Source organism: Meles meles, chromosome 7 (assembly GCF_922984935.1).
Source record: "Meles meles chromosome 7, mMelMel3.1 paternal haplotype, whole genome shotgun sequence".
Classification (NCBI taxonomy): Eukaryota; Metazoa; Chordata; class Mammalia; order Carnivora; family Mustelidae; genus Meles; species Meles meles.
This window is the reverse complement of record NC_060072.1, coordinates 5,741,929-5,761,644: the sequence shown is the minus strand read 5'-3', so window position 1 is coordinate 5,761,644 and position 19,716 is coordinate 5,741,929. Positions and strand designations below refer to the sequence as shown.

The window sequence follows — 19,716 nt, the reverse complement described above, 5'->3', positions numbered from 1 at the left end:
CCTCTGCTCAGTGGGGAATCAGCTTCTCCCTTTGCCTCTGCATCCCATCCCCCCCCCCCCCCCCCCCCCCCCCCCCCCCCCCCCCCCCCCCCCCCCCCCCCGCCACTATGCTCTCTGTCAAATAAATAAAATCTTAAACAAACAAATCCTAATTCCAGGTGGGGGTCAGGGCCAGGCCGGGGCGGGGTGGGGGTGTGGTGTGGGCAGAAGGAAATGGGGAGGTTTTTTTTGGTTTTGTTTTAGATAATCTTTACTCCCAGAGTGGAGCTCAGAACGGTGATGGGAGTTTTAGGAATCACCCCCTCTGACGACTGAACCAGCCGGGAGCCCCAGGAATGAGTTGTTGTTTTGTTTCTTGGGTTTTTTTGTTTGTTTTTTAAGATTTTATTTATGTACTTGACAGAGCGAGCACAAGCAGGGGAAGCAGCAGGCAGAGAGAGAGGGAGAAGCAGTCCCGGCTTCCCGCTCAGCCGGGAGCCCAAGGTGGGGCTGGATCCCAGGACCCTGGTGGATCCCAGGACCCTGGAATGAGGATCCCAGCCGAAGGCAGTTCGTTAAGCGTCTGAGCCACCAGGCGCCCCAATGGAGAGTTTTTAATGGGTATAGAGTCTGCTTTACACGATGGAATTGTAGAGACGGGGGGTGGTGAGCACTGCACGCTCTGTATTCAACGCCACTGAACAGTCCACTTAAAAAAGCTTAATACGGTAAATTGTGTTGTGCGTATTTTACCACCATAAAGAAAATCGAGAAAAACAGAACAAACCTAACTCCCCAAAGGGCTAGCGCAGAAAGCATGACTCTTTGAGGGGGAAATTCCCGCTGTCCTTCGGTCCTCTCCCACGCTCGGTTTTCTTATCCGTAAAAGGGACTTGGAAAAAAGCACCGAGCCCTGAGCGCCCCTTGGCGGGCGAAGGGGACAATCCGTGTCAAGACCCTGGATCATACACCCGGATTCGGCCAGCGGGTGCGTCCACTAGGCGCGGGCCGAGTGCACCGCGGGGCGCAGACGGCTGGCACTCCACTTGCCACCCAAGAGCGGGGCCGGATCCCGAGCCGCGGGGCGGCAGCGGGAACTGCAGTGGCGGCTCCGGGGGCGGGGCGGGCCGGGGGCGGGGGGGGGGGCGGGCCCCAGGCCGGCGGTTTATAAGCTCGCGCGCCGGCCGACGCCGCAGACAATACACCTCCCCGCCCGAGCCCTCCGGCCCACCGCGCTCGCCGCCACCTCCGACGCGAGGTGAGTCCGAGGCCCTGCCGCGGCCCTCACCCCGCTGCCCTGCGCCCGGCCCGCGTCCGGCAGATGGGCGCTCAGGGTCCTGCTCTGGGTGCCGAGCGGCTGGAAGCTTGGGGACCGGTGCCCAGGATTTTCCGTCCCGGGCAGCTGTTGGGTGTGTCCCTTTCGGGCGACCTTTCGGGACCCCGGCTCCGAAACGCCGTCTTCCCGGCGAGGTCTGCAGGCCCCCGCCGGAGATGGCCGCAGCCGCGGCCCCAGCGGGCCTCAGTCTCCGCGACCGTGCAATGGGGCGGCCCCCGAATGCCCCGTCGCCCCGCACGGCCCCTCGGCGCGGCCTCCCGGGGTCCCACTCCCACGCCCTCGGGGGGGGGGGCGGCAGGGGGGAGGCCGTGCGGGCCGGGCCGGAGCGCGGGGAGCGCCAGCCACGGGCCGCGGCCGCACAGCCGGGTGTCCCCCCGAGGCTGGGAAGATGGCGTCGGGCGCTGGTCCCCGCGGGGACCCGGGGCGCCCCGAGTCGCCGCGCACCTGCGGAGGGCCGGAGAGCGCCTTTGTCCGGAACAGGAACTGCGCGCCGAGCGGGGCGCGGCCGCCGCCCCGCACCTGCCCTCGCCCTGCACAGGTGCGCCCCGCGGGCACGTCCGGCCTCGCTTTGCAAACCGGAGCGGCCCGCGCGCTGGGCGCTGCAGTGGCCGCGGGCGTTCCATGCGGTGACCGGGCGGGGTCCCGCCGCCAGCCCTTCGCGCGGCCGAAGCGACCCGGGGCGGAGGGGCGGGGGGGACTCCAGGCTCCGCACGCTCTCCCGAGCCCCGGCCTCCTGGGCGCGAAACCGCTTTGTAAACCGTTAATCGTTACAGTAATTTTCGCCGGCCTGAGCCACTCCGGGGGGCGGGACGCTGTTGTTGCCGCTGCCGCGGCCGCTGTAACATTTTCCCCGAGCACCCGCGCTGGCCCGGCCCTTGGTCGGCTCTTCTGCCTGAAGCTTCGCTCGGGCTCCCCAGGAAGGGAGCGTTATCGGCGTTATCCTTCCCGCGGGAGGAGGGCGGGCCGTTGAGCTCTGTGCTGTTCCGAAGCCGGAGGCCTCATTCACAGGTGGAGAAACTGAGCCTTCGTTCCAAGAGGCAGCATAAAGGCAGGCGGAGCCGTTTTTCTGGGAGCCCCAACAAAAACTCTCCACGCAGCCACCTCCCAGCTGTGTTGTCTTAGACGGGCTACTCCACCTCTGAGCCTCAGTTTGTCCCTTCTGCAGAATGGGTCCGTGCGGTTTCCCACCCAAGTGTTGGTGGCTGATCGTGGCTTCCCTTAGAGCGAACACTTTAACCTTATTTCTGATTACCTTGGGCATGCCTTTGGGGTAAATTCTCGGAGTGGCACATTTTAGGCGGTTATGGGAATGGCTTTACACTTTGTTCCCTAGGCGGTCTGAGGCTGCAGCCGGTGGGGCCTTCGCACCTGGCTGTTGGTGCTGCTCTTGTCCACAGCTCCGGCTGTTCTCCACCCTTCCCTTCCCGCTCCCGGATTTGGGGATTTCCCACACTTTTAAGCTCAAGGTCACGGGGCTGTCACTGATGGCTTTAGCTGTGGTTCCTTCAGCTTTACCAGTGTTAACGTTGTATATGTTTATTTGTGCTTGTTTTTGGTTTAAAGTGTCTAGAGCATCTGGTGAGACTGGCTTTCAGTCTGTGCCTCAGAGCTCTCCAGGGAGGTGGGGGGCTATTTAATCAACCTTCTAAGCTGGCTGCCAGGGGATTTATTTTATTTTATTTATTTATTTACTTATTTTGGTGGGAACTCTGTCAGCAAGGATGTTTCTCCAAGCACCAGGGGTCCTGTGAGGCCCTTTGTGGGATGGAGTGATACACTTAGCAGCGTCCCCCTGGGCTCCTTTTTCCCTGTCTCCGTTCACTTGCTTGCCTCCTCTGAGAAGTCCTCCCAGACTACCTCATCTAAAGGTGCAGCCCTTCCTCTCTTCCTACTGATTCCCCTGTGCAAGGACCTTATTGGACCGTTTCTGGATGCTAGAGACAGATTGAAATGACCCATTTGTGGTCCTTTAGCGTGACAGTAGTTTGCAGCTCCTTGAGAACGGGAGACCAAGGATCCCACTCAGTGAAGTATCCCCAACCCATGGCGCGGCCTGGGCACATTGGGCAGAGGCTGGGCGGAGGGCCGTATGCAGGTTCGGTGTCCAAAGTTTTATTAGGGGGTTGGTAGGTATGAAAGCTGAAGTCTCTGAGCTGAAGAGAAACCAAAGAGCTACACGAGCCCATTTTTTCTCTTCTGCTCGGCTGACATACAGAAGGGGGTGCTTGGGGCCTGGCTCCATCCGCTCGTTGAGTCTTGAAGCTGACCTAGGAGGTGTTTTCCCCTCTCCCTGGAAAGCATCCTGTTTTTAGTGAACCTATGAAGTTTGTAGACAATTCATGGCTTCTTGCTTCCCCTGCCTCGAGCATAGTGGATCCCACGAGAGTCCGGCTGTTTTTTTTTCTCTCTGCTCAGAACAATTCCAAGAGGCTTCAAGGAAGTCCCAGGCACGCTCGGGTTTTGTTGTCGGCAGCCACCGGGAAGCCTGCCGTGGGTCGGGAGTGGACACGTGGAGCCGCCCCCTAGTCTCTTTGTCCTGCTGGGGCCAGGCCCTGGGCGAAAGACAGAGCGTAAGCAAATAAGGCCACAGCCCTCTGTTCCTCTTTGGCACCTCCCCGCGGGGAGGCCGGGGCTGGTGGTCAGCGGGCGCCGAGAGGCAGGCCCAGGGAGGACAGCTGATTTCCCTAGTGTCAGTATTAGGGTGTGACAACATGAAACACCCGCTGGGCCTTGCCGGGCCCTGCATGGTAAACCTGTTTTTCTGGAGGAGGGAGAAGACAGCCCATCACCCAGACTGAGAGGAAGTGCGCTCGAGCCGGAGCCACTGGGGCTGGGGCTGGGGCTGGGGCTGGGGGAGCATCACTGGGATACAGACGTTTAGAACTGAGCACTCTTGCCCCTCCCCCCCATGTTGGCATTTGTGTGTCTGTGGCTTGGAGCTCAGAAGAAGCTAGATCAAGGTGAGGACAGAAGCTGCCCAGTTTCCTGTGTGCGGACGATGATACATCAGGAAAATCCCGGCTCTCACTGAGGTGGTCAGCATGGTGTGCGCGTCTCCTGAGCTCACAGTCCTAGTGGCGCATTAGTGAGCGCCAGCTGTGTACGGCATTCCCGTCTCTGCCTGCTCCTCACAGCAACACTTCCTGCTGGTGAGGGTGTGGCCAGGCCAGGGCCTCTGAGGCCCGGACTTGGCTGTCCCTGTAGCTCCCTTGTTCTGTTTTAAACTATACTCTCTGCCCCTCCCGCCCCGACTGTCCCCGTGCACTAGGTCCCTGCTCGGAGCTGCAGCAGACAGACAGGTAAACATTTAATGAGACTAGAATGGGCCAAGTGCCCAATCCAGGTTTGTTTACCGAAGGTGCTGGGACGGCGCAGATGAGGAACAATGAATTCTGGGCGGGGAGGGGATGGGTTTTGGGCCAAGCCTGTGCCAGCCGCCTCTACCAGCCTGGGGGAACAGAGGGGCGCCAGTAAAGTCAAGTTAAGGGTTCAAAAGGGCCGGGGCAAGTCCAGTGAGGGACTAAGGACTTTGTCCCGGGGAGGAAGTGGGAGCCCCCAGAGCTGCTGACCGGAGGGGGTGTCAGGATTCAGTGAGTCATTGAAACTGCTCTGCCCTGGGACGCCTCGGGGCTCAGTCGGTGAAAGCGTCTGCCTTCAGCTCAGGTCATGAACGCTGGGGTCGTGGGATGGAGCCCCCGTGTCAGGCTCCCTGCTCATGGGGAGTCTGCTTCTCCCTCTCCCGCACCCCCTGCTTGTGTTCACTCACTCTGTCAAATAAAATCTTTAAGAAAGAGGAGGGAGAGACTCAAAACTCTGGAATAAAGGACCCCGAGGGCTGCATCTGTCTCTCTTGGCTCCTCAGAGCTTGAGTCTAGCAGGCACAATCTTTTACTTTAAATGCTTTATTTTTTAATTAATTTTACTTTTTATTTTTTAATTAATTAATTAATTTTTAAAAAGATTTTATTTATTTGACAGAGATCACAAGCAGGCAGAGAGAGAGGGGAAAGCAGGTTCCCCGCTGAGCAGAGAGCCTGATGTGGGGCTCGATCCCAGGACCCTGGGATCATGACCTGAGCTGAAGGCAGAGGCCTTAACACACTGAGCCACCCAGCGCCCGTTAATTTATTTTTTTAATGATTTTTTTTAAAGATTTTATTTATTTATTTGACAGAGATCACAAGTAGGCAGAGAGGCAGGCAGAGAGAGAGAGGAGGAAGCAGGCTCCCTGCTGAGCCGAGAGCCCGATGTGGGGCTCGATCCCAGGACCCTGGGATCATGACCTGAGCCGACGGCAGAGGCTTAACCCACTGAGCCACCCAGGCGCCCCAATGATTTCTTTTCTTTAAAGATTTTATTTATTTATTTGACAGAGAGATCACAACTAGGTAGAGAGGCAGACAGAGAGAGGGGGAAGCAGGCTCCCTGCTGAGCAGACAGTCGGATGCGGGGCTCGATCCGAGGACCCTAAGATCAATGATCTGAGCCGAAGACAGAGGCCCAACCCACTGAGCCACCCAGGCGCAGTAATCTCTGTACCCAACTTGGGCTCAAACTCACAACCCCAGGATCAGGAGTTACATGCTCTACCGACTCAGCCAGCCAGATGCCCGCAAAACTTCTTCTAAACACATGCTTCTCAAACTTAGAAACTACAGGCTCAAGTAGTATCTTGGCCGCTGTCCTTTCTGCTGGTGATGGAAAAGCAGATGGGCCCACTTGGGTCCCCTTTCGGGTGTCAACTGGGAACCCATGGGTTTTCCTCGCGTTCCCTCCATCCCTGTTTTCTGTTCACGTCGTTGGAGCTGTGCATTACAGCACCACAGACCAGGAGGCTTGTAAACCACAAAGTCATGTCTCACAGTTCTGGATGCTGGAAATCCAAGGTCAGGGTGCCGCTGACTTCCGGATCCTTGAGTGAGGGGGACTGGGGACCTGAAGGGAGCTCCCCAGGGCCTAATCCCATCAGGAGAGCCTGCCAGGTCTAATCCCTCTCAAAGGCCCAAGAATTTGGGAGTGGACACAAACCTCCAGGCCACGGGAAACGGGTGTAAAGCCACTTTCAGAATCCGTCACCGAGAATTCTTCATCCGTTCTGCTTTCTCCGGTTGGGGGGATCTTTATAGGTATTTGAGCGGGAAAGGACCTAGAAAGAAAATCTTCCCAATGTTTGTTTTGCAGACAAGGAATGAGGGGGTCTAGAAGGGCCAAGGAACTTGTCCAGAGCCAAATGGCCATGCTGGACTAGGACGCAGGTGTCCCCCTCTGTAAGTAATGATCAGAAACAGTGAGCCCTGGACATTTGCATAAATGGCGTCCCAGTGGCTCCTCATCTCACTCCTGTCACTCAGCAGCCAACCAGGACTTCAACCTGTTGTTGCAGAACCACCTGTGGCCAGCCTGTCCCAAGTGTGGATTCGGGGAGGGCGAGGGGGTGCCGGTTTGCCTCATTTCCACTAACGAACCTGAGTGCACTGAGCCAGGCGCGGTGTGGGGCCCTGGGGTCCTGCTGCCGAATCCGGCCTGAGCATCTCCCGCCAACCTTGGACCTGAACTGGGTGCACGACCCAGATCGCACCTCCCTGGAGCTGAAGGCCAGGTTTCGTGGGTGTGTGAAAAGGGGCTTCACTTAGACCTCTGGGCCAGCCTCTCCGCTCCCGTGCTGGAAGGCAGGATGCTGACACGACACGGGACAAACTGGCTCTGGCAGGCGTACAGGGCCCCGGTCTGTTGGGTCCATCGCTATCGGATTCAGCGGAAACTATTTGGCATTTCAGGCCTCAAAGCAAGGCTTTTTTGGGGATGGTCAAGGCGGCTTCCCCCCCCACCTTTTTTTTCAATTCATTTTTTAATTTTATTTGAGAGCACGCACAGAGAGAGAGAAGCTGACTCCCTGCCAAGTGGGGAGCTCAACATTGGGGTTGATCCTAGGACCCCAGAACCCTGGGATCCCAGCCTGAGCCAAAGGCAGACACTTAACCAACTGAGCCACCCAGGTGCCTTTTTTTTGCTGGTGGGCGGCTTCCTTTTCATTCCGCTGTCGGCCCGCACTGCTGGGCGGTGTATTTTTGGAGCCCCGTGGTGGGGAGCTTGATTGCATGGGCAGGAGGCTCTGAATTTCCGTTCTCCCCCCCTCCTGGGTCCCCATCTGTGAAGTGGGGCGACTTCTGGGGGAGGCTAGGCTGAGTGATGCAAATAAGGACACGGGGTCTCCAGGAGCAGTCACCTGCAGGCGGGAGAGGACAGTCCTTGCCCAAGGCCATAGAGGCGGGCCTAGCCCACCCGTCTGGTAGATGGCTCTGCCTGCAGCACCTGGTTTCCGAGTGACTCAGGCCTGCACCTGCGCTGGGGTTCTGGCGGGGGAGGGGGGGCAGTGCCGGTGAGGAGGCAGGATTGAGGGGCTGTGGCACTCTGGGCCCATTCCAGGATGACACTTCCCGAATCACTGAGCAGCCCCCACACCCCAGCACAGGTGAGTTTTACCTGAAACACCTTTCTTCTCTCTCCCTCTTTGTTCCTCCCTGTCTCTTCCCCAGTTGCTTCTCCATCTCCAGGGAAGTGAGCCCTGCCCACCTGGGAGGAGCACTTTCAGGCATCTGGGGTTCCTGATGGTGGAGGCGGAGGTGGGAATTTCCCACCAGGTGGGGCAGGCTGGTGGGGGGCGGCTTGATTCCTGAAATAGACCTTTAAGACAGACCTTTTCCAGGGGCTTCTGGGTGGCTCAGTTGGTTAAGCATCTGCCTTATGGTTTCAGCTCAGGTCATGATCTCAGCGTCCTGGGATTGAGCCCCCACCATCGGACTTCCTGCTCAGCATGGAGTCGGCTTGAGATTCTCTGCCTCTGCCTCTCCCTCTGTCCCTTCCCCTGGTCACACATCTCTCTCTAAATCTTTTTTTTTTTTAAAGAAACTTTTTTATTGCAACTTCAGCTCTCTTTAAGATTTATTTATTTATTTGACACACAGAGAGACACAGCAAGAGAGGGAACACAAGCAGGGGGAGTGGGAGTGGGAGAGAGACAAGCAGGCTTCCCGCCGAATAGGGAGCCTGATGCGGGGCTCGATCCCAGGCCCCTGAGATGACGACCCGAAGCGAAGGCAGATGCCCAACCATCTGGGTCACCCAGGTGCCCCTTGCTATATTTTTGGAATCCACGAACCCAGCACATGCACGGTAGTAAAAGTTCAAGAACCGAAGAGCAGAGAGTTACACATTCAGGCCCCTTCCCAAGTCTGTCCCAGAGAGACCCCCTCTCTCCTAACCTCCTGCCTCTTCAGGAGATGACCTCTGCGGATGGAGGTGTTTGTCTGTTATGCCCTTTATGTGCACACAGGGCTGCAGGATCGCAGACTTCCCCGCCGTGTGCGCGGAACCACGTGACTTCCAGGTCCCCGCACGGGAACGCCTACAGACCCCCCCCCCCCGCCCCGCTCATGGTTTTCAGGGCCACTGGGTACCTGCAGCGGGACATGCAGGATGCATCCTAGAAGTGAGGGGTAGGTGCACTTGAACTTCAGTGGCTCCTGTCTTCCACTCTGCTTTGTTGATGCCTTAGCCAGCCTTGGAGCCCCTGCTGGGTGGCAGGAAGTGGGCAGCATCCATATCCATATCTCCCTCTTAGCTCTGGGAGGCTGTGCTGTTTCCACGCTGGAGAGCCCTCTCTGAGCCAGGCTCAGAATCCGGTGACTGGTCGTGGTGGCACCTCAGAGCTGGGACTGGAGCCTGGCTCTGTCTTGCTGAGGTCTGGGCTTTGCTGCTCGAGCACACTGGCGCTGTGACACCGGGTGCTCCCTAACCCAGCGCACCACCCCGGTCCCCCGCAGCGGCAGGGCTGGTGGGGGGGCAGGTGTGGGTGGGAAGCTTCCATGGAAGAATCTGGTGGCTGCGTCTCAGCTGGGTCCACCCAGCCGCCGCTGGCCTGGCACCCAGGACTTTAGGGACCAGGCGCTATTCCTGGAACCCCCAGGTGTCACCGGCTGTTCCTGCTTGGCCGCCAGCATGCAGGGACACACAGGCTGGGCTGGGGGAGACAGAGCGGGCGCCTGTGCCACGCCGTTACGTGTGGGGGAGGTCATACGTCATGGGCAAGTGCGCACAGGCAGTTGGGAGCCTGCGCGCGCTCTCCATCTCCCAGCCCCACAGGTGTCCCTGTGGCTGTGCAGGCGACTCTCTTCTACCCAGAGGTGGGGTGGGCATCCTGAGCTCTGTGGGTAAGAGCGTGTTCCTGCCGGCTTTTTTTTTTTTTTTTTTTTTTTAAGATTTTACTTATTTGAGGGGCGCCTGGGTGGCTCAGTGGATTGAGCCGCTGCCTTCGGCTCGGGTCATGGTCTCGGGGTCCTGGGATCGAGCCCCGCGTCGGGCTCTCCGCTCAGCGGGGAGCCTGCTTCCTCCTCTCTCTCTGCCTGCCTCTCTGCCTGCCTGTGATCTCTGTCTGTCAAATAAATAAATTTAAAAAAAATAATAAATAAATAAAAGATTTTACTTATTTGAGAGTCAGGGAGCCTGAGGCTTGATCCCAGGCCCTGGGTTATCGACTCTGTGTAACTCTGTAACCGACTGAGCCGCCCTGGCGCCCCCGTGGGCTCTCTCCAGAGTGTGTCGGCAGGTGCACGCGTGGGCTGCAGCTGGGGTGGGGACACGTGGCCAGGTGCGCCTTGAATGGTCTGAAACTGCTTCTTTGCAAATCTGCTGGGAAAAAAAATGCTTAAAAACAGTGCAGGCTCAGGGGCCAGCAGCTTCCTTGGTGCTGGGCCGTGTTGAGTTATTTGACAAATGTGCTCTGTGTTGTGGGCTGGGGGCCAGAGACGAGTGACATGGCAGCTCCAGGTTCGTTGCCTTCTGGGGTGTGGGGGCGCTGAGACAGGTTCCAGCACGTGGTCCTCACAGCAGCTCCCGGAGACGTGAGGGAAGGGGGGGGGGGGCACAGAGAGTGTGCTCGAAGCCACAACAGTGGGAGAAGAGCACCCCACTGTGGGGTCGGTTAGAGATGGGAGGGGGAGCCCCCCCCAGCCTGGCCCAGATGAGCTAGGAAGGCAGGGCCAGGGCTGAGTTCCGTGGGGACCGATAGGAGTGCGTGGGCAAAGGGGACAGGATGGCGGGCCAGCAGCAGGGGCGGGGGCCTGACCTGTCTGCATGCTATCCTGCTGACCTGATAGCAGCATGACATGACCCCCGAGCGGAGCAATGACCAGGTCAGGTTGGAGAGGGGCCGGCGGGGAGTGGCGACTGGGCAGCCGCAGTGAAGCTGGACAGGAAAGGACCGGCACTGGCCTGCCGTGGCGTGGTGGGCCGCCTGCAGCGACCTTGCCGCCAGCTCCCTGGCCACACTCTGACTTCCCCCACTCAGACCTTGAGCCCCAAGGCCAGCCCAGGCCGGGCTGGTGGGTCTTTCCATGAGAACCTTACCCAGGGCTTGGATTGGGGCCCAATAAGGTAGGCGCTAAAACCTCAGCTGGGGTTAGAACAGGTGGTTGATACTGGTTCTTGCCAGGAAAACGAACCCCATTAGTTTGGGATTATTCTCCCCATTTAACGGATGAAACTGGAGGCCTTGCCTAAGATTCCCACTGCAGCTCAAGTGAGTGGTTGGGTTAGAAGGTTAACCCGGGCAGGATCCCCCCAGCTGTGTACGCGGAAGCACCTCCCCACCGCTCACCCAGCCCCAGGGCTTGTCAGACACGGGTCTCGGGCCCCATTCCCACTTGGTGCCCAGGGATTCTGCGACTGTCTCTGCTGGAGGCCGAGGGATGCTTGGACCGTGGGTCAAGGGGAGGCTCAGAGGCCACGTCCAAGCCCAGAGCCTGGGGCTGGTGTGGAGGGCCGGGGGGGGGGGGGGGGGGGGGGGCAGGGGGATGGGGGGGCGGGGGGGGCAGGGGGGTGGGGGGGCAGGGGGATGGGGAGGGCGCTTGCAAAGGAGGGCTGGGACTGCTTTTGCTGGGAAATTGCCATTTGCATAGTCATCAAGCCCCCTAGGGCCTGGGGGCAGCAGAGTGGGGGCTTGTCCCCAATCCTTAAATGCTACCCTTGGAGCTCCAGGGCACCCAGACCCCCAGCGCGCGCCCTGTGCGGTGTCACAGTTCTGTCTGGCTTCGGTACAGTTTTACGTTTTTCTCTGTCAATTTTAAAGTATTTTTTTTCTTTAAGATTTTATTTATTTGACAGAGATCACAGGTAGGCATAAAGGCAGGCAGAGAGAAAGAGGAGGAAGCAGGCTCCCTGCTGAGCGGAGAGCCCGATGGGACCCACTGAGCCACCCAGGTGCCCCTTTAAAGCATTTTTTTTTTTTTTAAGATTTTATTTATTTGACAGAGAGATCACCAGTAGGCAGAGAGGCAGGCAGAGAGAGGGGAAAGCAGGCTCCCCGCCGAGCAGAGAGCCTGATGCGGGGCTCAATCCCAGGACCCTGAGATCATGACCTGAGCCGAAGGCAGAGGCTTTAACCCACTGAGCCACCCAGGCGCCCCTAAAGCACTTTTTAAAAAAATCAGATTTCATTCCTGACTAAAAGCCTCTGTACCTGTCCATGCGTATCTGTCTGCTACCGTATTTTCTGGTTGCCTTGTGGTTATTGATTTCTGTATGTCCATCTGGTATCTGGCAACCTTGAAACTCTTGATGGTTCCAAAAAGTGATTCTCAGGACTCCTGGGTGGCTTAGTCTGTTAAGCGTCTGCTTTTGGCTCAGGTCCTGGGATCGGTCCCACAGGGGCTCCCTGCTCAGCGGGGAGCCTGCTTCTCCCTCTTCCCCTCCCCCCCGCTAGTGCCCGTGCACCCGCTCTCTCTCTCTCTCAAATAAATAGATAAAACCTTACATAAAAAGTACAAAAGGTGGTTCTGTGTTTTCTGTGTCTGCTAGAAGTCCCTCTTCTGTCTCATCAAAATAATCACGTGGTCCCTGGCGGCTTCAGTGTTCTCTGTCTTTCATTCTTCCAGCCGCTTCCTCTCACTTGCGGGGACCGCGTCTCACTGAAGTCAGCTCGTTGCCGTTTGTGCTGGTGCGCTGCCCTGACCCCGCACTGTTCTCCTGTGTGGAGGCTCCCTTTTCTGTTTTTATTACTTTATTATTATTATTTTCTTATTTGACAGAGACAGCGAGAGAGGGAACACACGCAGGGGAGAGCAGAGGGAGAGGGAGAAGCAGGCCTTCCGTTGAGCAGGGAGCCCGATGCGGGGCTTGATCCCAGGGCCCTGCAATCATGACCTGAGCCGAAGGCAGACACTTAGCGACTGAGCCACCCAGGCGCCCTCCTTTTCTGTTTTTAAACAAGCAAAACTGAAGTCTGACGGCTGGGTAGGGTGTCAGCGCCTAGGCTGGAGGTGGGTCCCTAGGGCTGGGGTCCTCGCTTTTAACTGCTGCCTAGCGATCTGGAACGGAGGTAGAAGGGTTCCGCGCTCCCAGCAGTCCCTGTGCTGTAGTAAAGTTGTTAGCAGCATTTGGGGGTTTTTAGAAACGCCCCCTGATCCTCCTCGTGGGGCCCAGGTTCATGCTGGTCTGTTGGTTTTGGGGGGGGCGTCATTGCGGGGTCTCAGGCCCGCACGCTTTTTAACCCTGTCCGCAGGTGCTGCCCTCACGGACCCCCGCCACCGCCAGGACCCCACAAGGGAAGGTGCTGTCCTTACAGGTGCGGGTGGCGTATGTCAGGCCACAGGCTTTTCGTGGCCATCGTGGCTGTGTTCACATGTCTGATTTCTCCAGCCCTCACTCCTGCTGGAGCTTGTCTTTCAAGCTGGGCTTTCATCTGGAACAGACCTGAGACTACCGGCTTTCCCCTAGGAAACAGAAACAGCCCTCTTGAGACAAATCCTGGGCACATATTCTCTCCGGAACAGTGCCGTTCTTCTGTACCCTGTCTCAAAGGCCCCGGACCCTCAAATACCTGTCTGTGCCCTCGACGACATCGCAGTGCGTCCATCTCTCTTGATCGTGTTTTGGACGCCCTGGTGACTATCCTGTCTCGTCTCGCCCCAAGACACCTGAAGTGTCCACCCTTAACCTCTGCGCCCCATGAGCTTGCGCCCTGGCTCTGTGTCTCCAGTCACCACGCTTTAATGGGGAAAGCATGTCATGTGCACACTCCGGCCTACACTCCTCATCCCGGGTGGGCACCTGTGTGTGTCCTGCCAAACGTGAACGCTGTCCACCCTGGCCTGGGGAGCAGGGGGACTTGGCTCTGGCCCTTCTTGGCTTCATCGTGAACTTTTCCAGGTCTCATCTTAATGAATATGTACCTTGAAGGTGAGGGATCCAACAAGATAATGAGAGGGTCCTATCCACTCAGAGCAGGCTAATGGGAAGAATTACAGAATTTTTAAGAGCCCAGGACAATAAGACAGTGGGTTGATGTGCAGAGGTCCCTCAGCATCACACAGGTGCTAAGTGACAGCTGGGATTTGAGCTCAGGTCTGTGGGTTCCATATTCGCCGTTATGTTCTAGCCCTAAGTCTGTTTGGTATAGTGTGGGCTAAGTTGCGGTGACCTCTGTCACGGACTCTCCTACTCCGCTATCTCAGGGGACAATTCCGACGTGGGAATCCACAGTTGTAACAGGAGGGCCTCTGGCTGCAAGGAACTGGAAACTCAGTGAGTTGGGTGTTATTTTTCCTACACAGCGAGGGTGGCTGCGACTTGTATTTTTGCAGGTGTCTGAGAAGGCCATCAGAGAGCCAAGCTCTGTCCCTCTCTCCTCAGCTTTCTTGGCATCTTGGTTATCCTTAATGTTCAGCACCTTGGTGTCACAAAGTGGCTGCTGCAGCTCCAGCCTTCCCTCCTGTGTTGAAGGCAGCAAGTGGGGGAGAGGAGCTGCCCTGGCTAAAACCCCCACATCAGACCTCTGAGACCCCGTTGCCCAGAACCGGGTTGCATGCCCACCACCAGCTGCAAGGCATGCTGGGAAAGTGAGGAGCAGGAGAGCCACAGTTGGCTTCGATGAATGAGGGTTCAATCTCTGTCTTTCTTCTCCCCTAGAGAAGAAATGTCCCACACAGGACCCCTCTCCAGGAACCTCTTTCTGAGCACCTTTCTGCAGGAGCATGGCCCGGAAGTGCTGGAGGTCCCCGGCATGACTGATCTCGTGGAATACGATGATCCGGGGCCCTCCCCTAACAGGTAGGTCCCATCAACACTCTGCGGACCCCACCCACGCCCATTTCTGGCCAGTGACCTTGGGGGTACAGTTGGAAGAGCAGGGCCCCAGGGCAGAAATTCCCCAGGTGTGCTCATGGAGGCGGGCGCCTTGGCGCTGTCAGCCCACAGAGGCCCTCGGCTTCCAGCATATTCCCAGGATGGACCTTGGGCACCGCTACCAAAATGGCTTAATAGAACCGGGTGTCTCCTGGCCCTCACTGACCATGATGCCTCATCAAGCCCTCTTGAAGAGATGGTTCTAACTTTGGAAAATCAGAAGTAGCCTGAGGAAGCCCCTTCACACACAGGGCCCAGGCTGCCGGGCCGGCCCCAGGTTCCAGGTGCTACCCTTCTGCTTTAGGCTCCAGGAGTCTCTTAGGCATTAGGGCCTGGGCCTGGGGACTGGGGCTGGCTGGGATTTTAGAGCTGGAGGGACCTGAAAATCTGCCTCTTGCCCTGTCCTGCTCCACTTGGAGATGACAACAGGGGACGTTCAGCGTGGGGCACTGTCTTCCTGAGGTCCCACGGGGTATGGAGATAGAGGTGGGACCTCAACCCCCCACCTGGGATTGCCAGCCAGACCTCCCCAGCCTCCCATCCAACCTGCGGGCACCTCTGGAATAGAGAGCACGGACCCCGGAGAGACTGGGCAGCTGGCTGGGGCTGCGCTGGGAGCCACGGGGACGCCTATCCACCTGGAAATGCCCAGATGGAATGTGGGCAAAGCCCTGAGAGCAGGAGTGAAACCAGCCCGGAGGGTGTAGGATCTGGAGGTCAGGTGTGCGTGCGCGGACCTCCTTCCCATCCAGGACTCGGTCAGTGAGAGGAGGGAACTGGCTAGCCCCTCCCTTCTGAAAAGGGTGACGACAACAGGTGGCTTCACGATTGGGGGCGCAGGGAACAGGTCCTAGAATCCCTCCCCACGAGGAGGAGGGAAAATCGAGACCCTGTGGGAAGCCAGTCCCAGTTCCGGGGGGTTCGGGAGCCCCGGCAAGCCTCCAGGTGGGTGGCCTCTCCCAGGGCTCCCCAACCCTCAGTGTTCCTTGGAGGGAGAGGAAGGCCGTGACAGGGAGGCGCGTCTGCTGTTCACGGGCCCTGATTGTGTCCCTGCCCTCCCTCCCCAGGGATGGGACCTCGCTGGTCTTTTCTGAAGCGAGGCAGGAGCCAGAGGTGGGGTGCGTGAAGGGTCCCACCTCGCTCGGTGCCGCTCCTTGCCTCCCAGAAACCTGGGGCCCCATCTGCCAGGCGGGCCCAGGTATGTGGGGGGTCACCACACAGCCGTACCCCTAATTCTCCATGCCCTCCCGCAGCAGCAACCCCGACGCTGTGGCCATGCGGCTGGCCTTCATCGGGGACGAGATGGAAGTGAGATGGATGCTGCCCCGCATTGGCGAGCTGCCCGGGATGGCCATGCACAGGTGGGCGGGCCCTGGGAGGAGACTGCTCCCCTCGCGGGCAGCCCTGCATCCCTACGCCCAGAGTCCCCAGCCCCTGCACCGTGGCAGCAAAGCAGAACTGAAGTGCCTTTCTCGGCTGCTTCATCAAGCCAAGACCGAACTTTTCCTAAAGGGTCTTGACTTAAAATGCTGACGGGAAGGTGGCGAGCTCAGCGGAGCTGTGTTTCCTGCTTGGTGGCCTCTGTCCCGAGCCCACTGTACTTTCATGGTTGGCCAGCATCTCTGTGGGTTTCCAGATGCTCAGAGGACTACTCAGGCTGGGGGTGTACGAGCCCACCTCGGGGCCACAGCGGTGTGGTCTCTTGGTCCCCAGAGAGGCAGCCTTCTGCTGGGGTGCCCGGGCCTCCATCAGAGCAAGGGACAGCTCCCCTCCAGCGGGGAGGACCTGCCTCGGGCCTGTGAGCAGTGGAGCCTTTTCCCCGTGGCCGGCTTGGGAACCCCAGACCAAACCCCCGTGGACTGGTGGGCGGAGGAAGGAAACAGGAAGTCAGATGTCGGTGGAGCGACGCTCGTTGACGGAGCCACCAGAGCAAGGGGACAGAGCGGCAGTGGGGGGGGGACACGGCCCTCTTCTCCCCACAGGGGTCCCCTAAAGGAAAGGCTGCAGCCCTGTCCCTGTTCCCGCAGTAATGGCCCTGCTCCCCCTCCCCTTTGTCACAGCTTGGCTTTTACCTACAACCAGATGGGCCTGAGAGGTGTCCTCCGAGGTTTCATGGATGGTCTCACTAACCTCAGGGAGCACATACGGATCTGGAGCTTCCTGACCTTCAGGAACAGGGTAACTAAACCTTGAGATTGACTTGCCTCCTGTACCTGGTGCTGCTCCCAGCTCTGGAGTGGCCGGTTGCCGCAGACCCTACCCTTCCCTGTTGTCTTGCCTGCTTCCCCTCTTCCGCTGGTCTTGGGCTTTGAGACCCAGGGTTCACGGACTCGGTGCTCGGCATCTTCAATGTGTTTGGCTGCTTCCACGCGTGTTCCCTGCTGTTCCCTCCCCTGGAAATGCCTCCCGCTGGCGAACGGGACTGGCCCCTCACTCATCTGCCTGAGCCGCTTTCCTGACCACTGCTCCTCCCTCCCGCAGCTCATGCTCCCACCTTCCCCAGCCGATGAGCAGCCTGGGTGGGCTGGCTTCTCCTCCTCTGTCCTCTGTCGCGTCCTCGGCCATCTCCCCACCTGCCTGTGCTAGTCTTCCTGGTTTTTGTCCCCGACCGGTCCGATCTGGAGATGCTCCTGCGTCCCCCACCTTCCCCGACTCGTCCTTCCCCACCCTGGCCTTGGCCGAGCGGGCACAGAAGGAGCCGCGGAAAGAGCACCCCTGCTCCGGCTGGAGGGCCTCACCTCTCCCCCCCTTCATCCCACAGGTGTCCCCCAACCCAGGGCGTGGGCTGGTGCTGTCCCTGCTGCTGCTGGTGGTGCTGCTGCTAGGCTGGGGGCTTCAGGTCCTCCAGTGACGCCCGCTGCTGCTCGGGGCCGGGGGCGGGGCTGGCCTCGCCCCCCCTGGCCGCCACCCTGGAGGTGGCCTTGTTGGGTTTTTGTCTTTTTAACGGTTTTCTGAGGATGCCTTTTTTATATTTAAAACTCTGAGTGCTGGGACACTACTGAGGTTTCATAGTAGTTTTTTTCTTTTTCTTTTTGTAAGAGAAATGAATTCATTATACCTCTGGGGTCGTTGCTGGTTAACTGCCCGTGCCAAGGCCTGGCTGGGCCTGCTCTCCTGGCCCCAGCCCACGTGTGGTGGCCTGTCCCGGGAAGGAGCCTTCCTCTCGCTGGGGGGCCCTGTGGCGGGCCGTGGGGGGGAGTGCTGGCCACACCCCCGTGTCTGTGATGCCCCGGGACAAAGAGAAAATCTGCTGGAATAGATTTCTGAGGGGCGAGGAGAGCTCAATAAAATGTTGGTTTCCCGCTGGTCTCTGGTCCTCTCTGGGGGTTTGTCGCATGGGTCTCCTCTTGCCCCAGGCTCGAGAATCAAGGGGGAGGGGAGACAAGGGGCAGGGCGTGCGCCTGGCCACCTGTGTGTGATCCCACACCTGCAGGCTCTTTCCTGCACCTGCTGTCACGAAGTTTGGCCCGACACAATCAGGTTTACGCCGCCTCTTGTCATGCCTGGTGCCTGAAATGTACCATTAGGGATTATTTCCTTTGGGCTGTCAGGCTCTTACAACTGGGCTGCCTCCCCTCCCCACATTTGCTCCTCCAGCACTCCCTGCTGGAACAGTGCAGCCTGGGGGGCCACTCACACAGGTGTGCTGCGGAGAAGGGGCTAGACCAGGGGCACCCACCGCGCGGGCTCAGCCCGCCCCAGACCTGGGCCTGGTGCTGTTCCTAGACCCCGTCAGGTCCTCTCTCCGGAACTAGAGCTCTGACTCCTTGACCCCCCACCCCTGCCCCAACAGTCCCCCCCGTCTCAAAAGCCAACCCTGGGCTGGGGTGAGTCCCCCGCTGTCTGCAGCCTCCTCTTCCTGTCCCCTTCAGGCCCTGGACTGGGAGAGTCTCCCGGCCCTCCACTCAGCCCCCGGGCCGCCGCGGCAGACAGTGACTCGCTCCCAGCTGCCCCTCTGACCCTCGTGACTGAAGGGACCCTCCCAGCCACCGCCAGGCTCTCCGTGTCACAGCACTCCAGAGTCTGGCCGCCTTTCCTGTGTAAATGGTCCCTTGGGGCTATGCCAGGCCCGCCCCAAGCCTCACAGGGCGAGCCCAGAGCCTGCCAGTTCCCAGGTCCTTGCTGGGAATGGTCCGTCCTGACATCCTGCTCCGCCCAAAGGACACTCTACCCCTGCACAGACACCCACCAAGTTACAGACCTGGAAGTGACCCAGGGCTTTCCCGTGTGGCTGCACTGACCCCTAGGCCCTGGGGATCCACTGGAGAATCCGTAGCTGGGGATGTGGTGAGGCTAAACCGAGATGAGCCTCTTCCAGGAAGTCCTCCCTCACCACCCGGGAGCAGCTTGCTCCCAAGAACTCGGGTCGAACTGCCCATGTGCCCACCCCTTTCTCAGTGTGGCTGGGGCCGCCTGCAGCTTCTCAAAAGAGCTTGGGGCCCTTCAGAGCGGAGGGGATGGAGAGGCCGATGCCATGGCTTCTCGGCAGGAGTCTGGGGACCCTCTCCCCAGATGTCCTAGGGTTTGCAACATTCTTCCCACCCATGGATGTCAGAGGAGCCCCTACTTTGCTAAGCTTGGCCACGGGTTCAGGGGTTGTGAAGATATGGTCCCTCAAATCTCACATTCTATTTACAAAGCACACAAAGCAGCTAAGAACTGGGGGCTGTGTTCGGAGAGCAATAAAGGACTGAGAAAATGGGGGGTGGGGTGGGTGAGCCCGGAGGACCAGGCCTGTCGAGCTGGCTGTGGAGAGAAGGAAAGCGTTCCCCAGCTAGGGGGAGCAGCACATACAAAGGCCCTGGGGTGGGAGACCTGCCCGAGCATGAGGAAGGCGGATAAGCCAGCTTGGGCTGGAGTCTGATCGACTGTCTTGTCTGTCCATGCCCACCCTGGGGCCACGAGGAGCTTGCCAGTTTCTGCACCCCCACACGAGGGGCAGCCTCCTGACCTCCGAAGCCGACGTGGAGCTGGCAGTTGACTGATCTGCTCAAGACGGCCCAGCCTGCAAGGGGGAAACTGAGGCCCAGAGAAGGAAGGGGTCAGACCAGAGTGGCACTGGGATCCTCTGACCACTGATGCCTTCCGGTCCAGCCTGCGGGGGGTGGGGAGACCAAGGCCCAGACGGGGAAAGGGTCATGGTCAAGCGGAGTATGGCTGACCCACGGGGCAACTTCCACAAGCTGCAAACAGGTGTTTAGCAACAGCGATAGCAGAAATCA

The 19,716-nt window shown here is 58.9% G+C and overlaps 1 protein-coding gene across 5 annotated transcripts; it reads left to right on the top strand.

The window, feature by feature from the left end:
- The first annotated feature begins 1,178 nt into the window (after positions 1-1,178).
- BIK (BCL2 interacting killer) lies at positions 1,179-17,791 on the top strand. Of its 5 annotated transcripts, none has more exons than XM_046010833.1 (5): positions 1,179-1,237; positions 14,279-14,419; positions 15,748-15,855; positions 16,555-16,672; positions 17,256-17,791. In XM_046010833.1, exons 2-5 carry the CDS (start codon positions 14,286-14,288, stop codon positions 17,343-17,345), a joined length of 450 nt encoding a protein of 149 aa, XP_045866789.1. In that variant the 5' UTR covers positions 1,179-1,237; positions 14,279-14,285; the 3' UTR covers positions 17,346-17,791. The 5 variants fall into 5 exon arrangements, with proteins under 5 accessions (XP_045866789.1, XP_045866785.1, XP_045866788.1 ...); XM_046010829.1 differs by lacking the exon at positions 17,256-17,791 and adding an exon at positions 16,976-17,247; XM_046010832.1 differs by lacking the exons at positions 1,179-1,237; positions 17,256-17,791 and adding exons at positions 4,597-4,614; positions 16,976-17,247.
- The last annotated feature ends 1,925 nt before the right edge of the window (positions 17,792-19,716 follow it).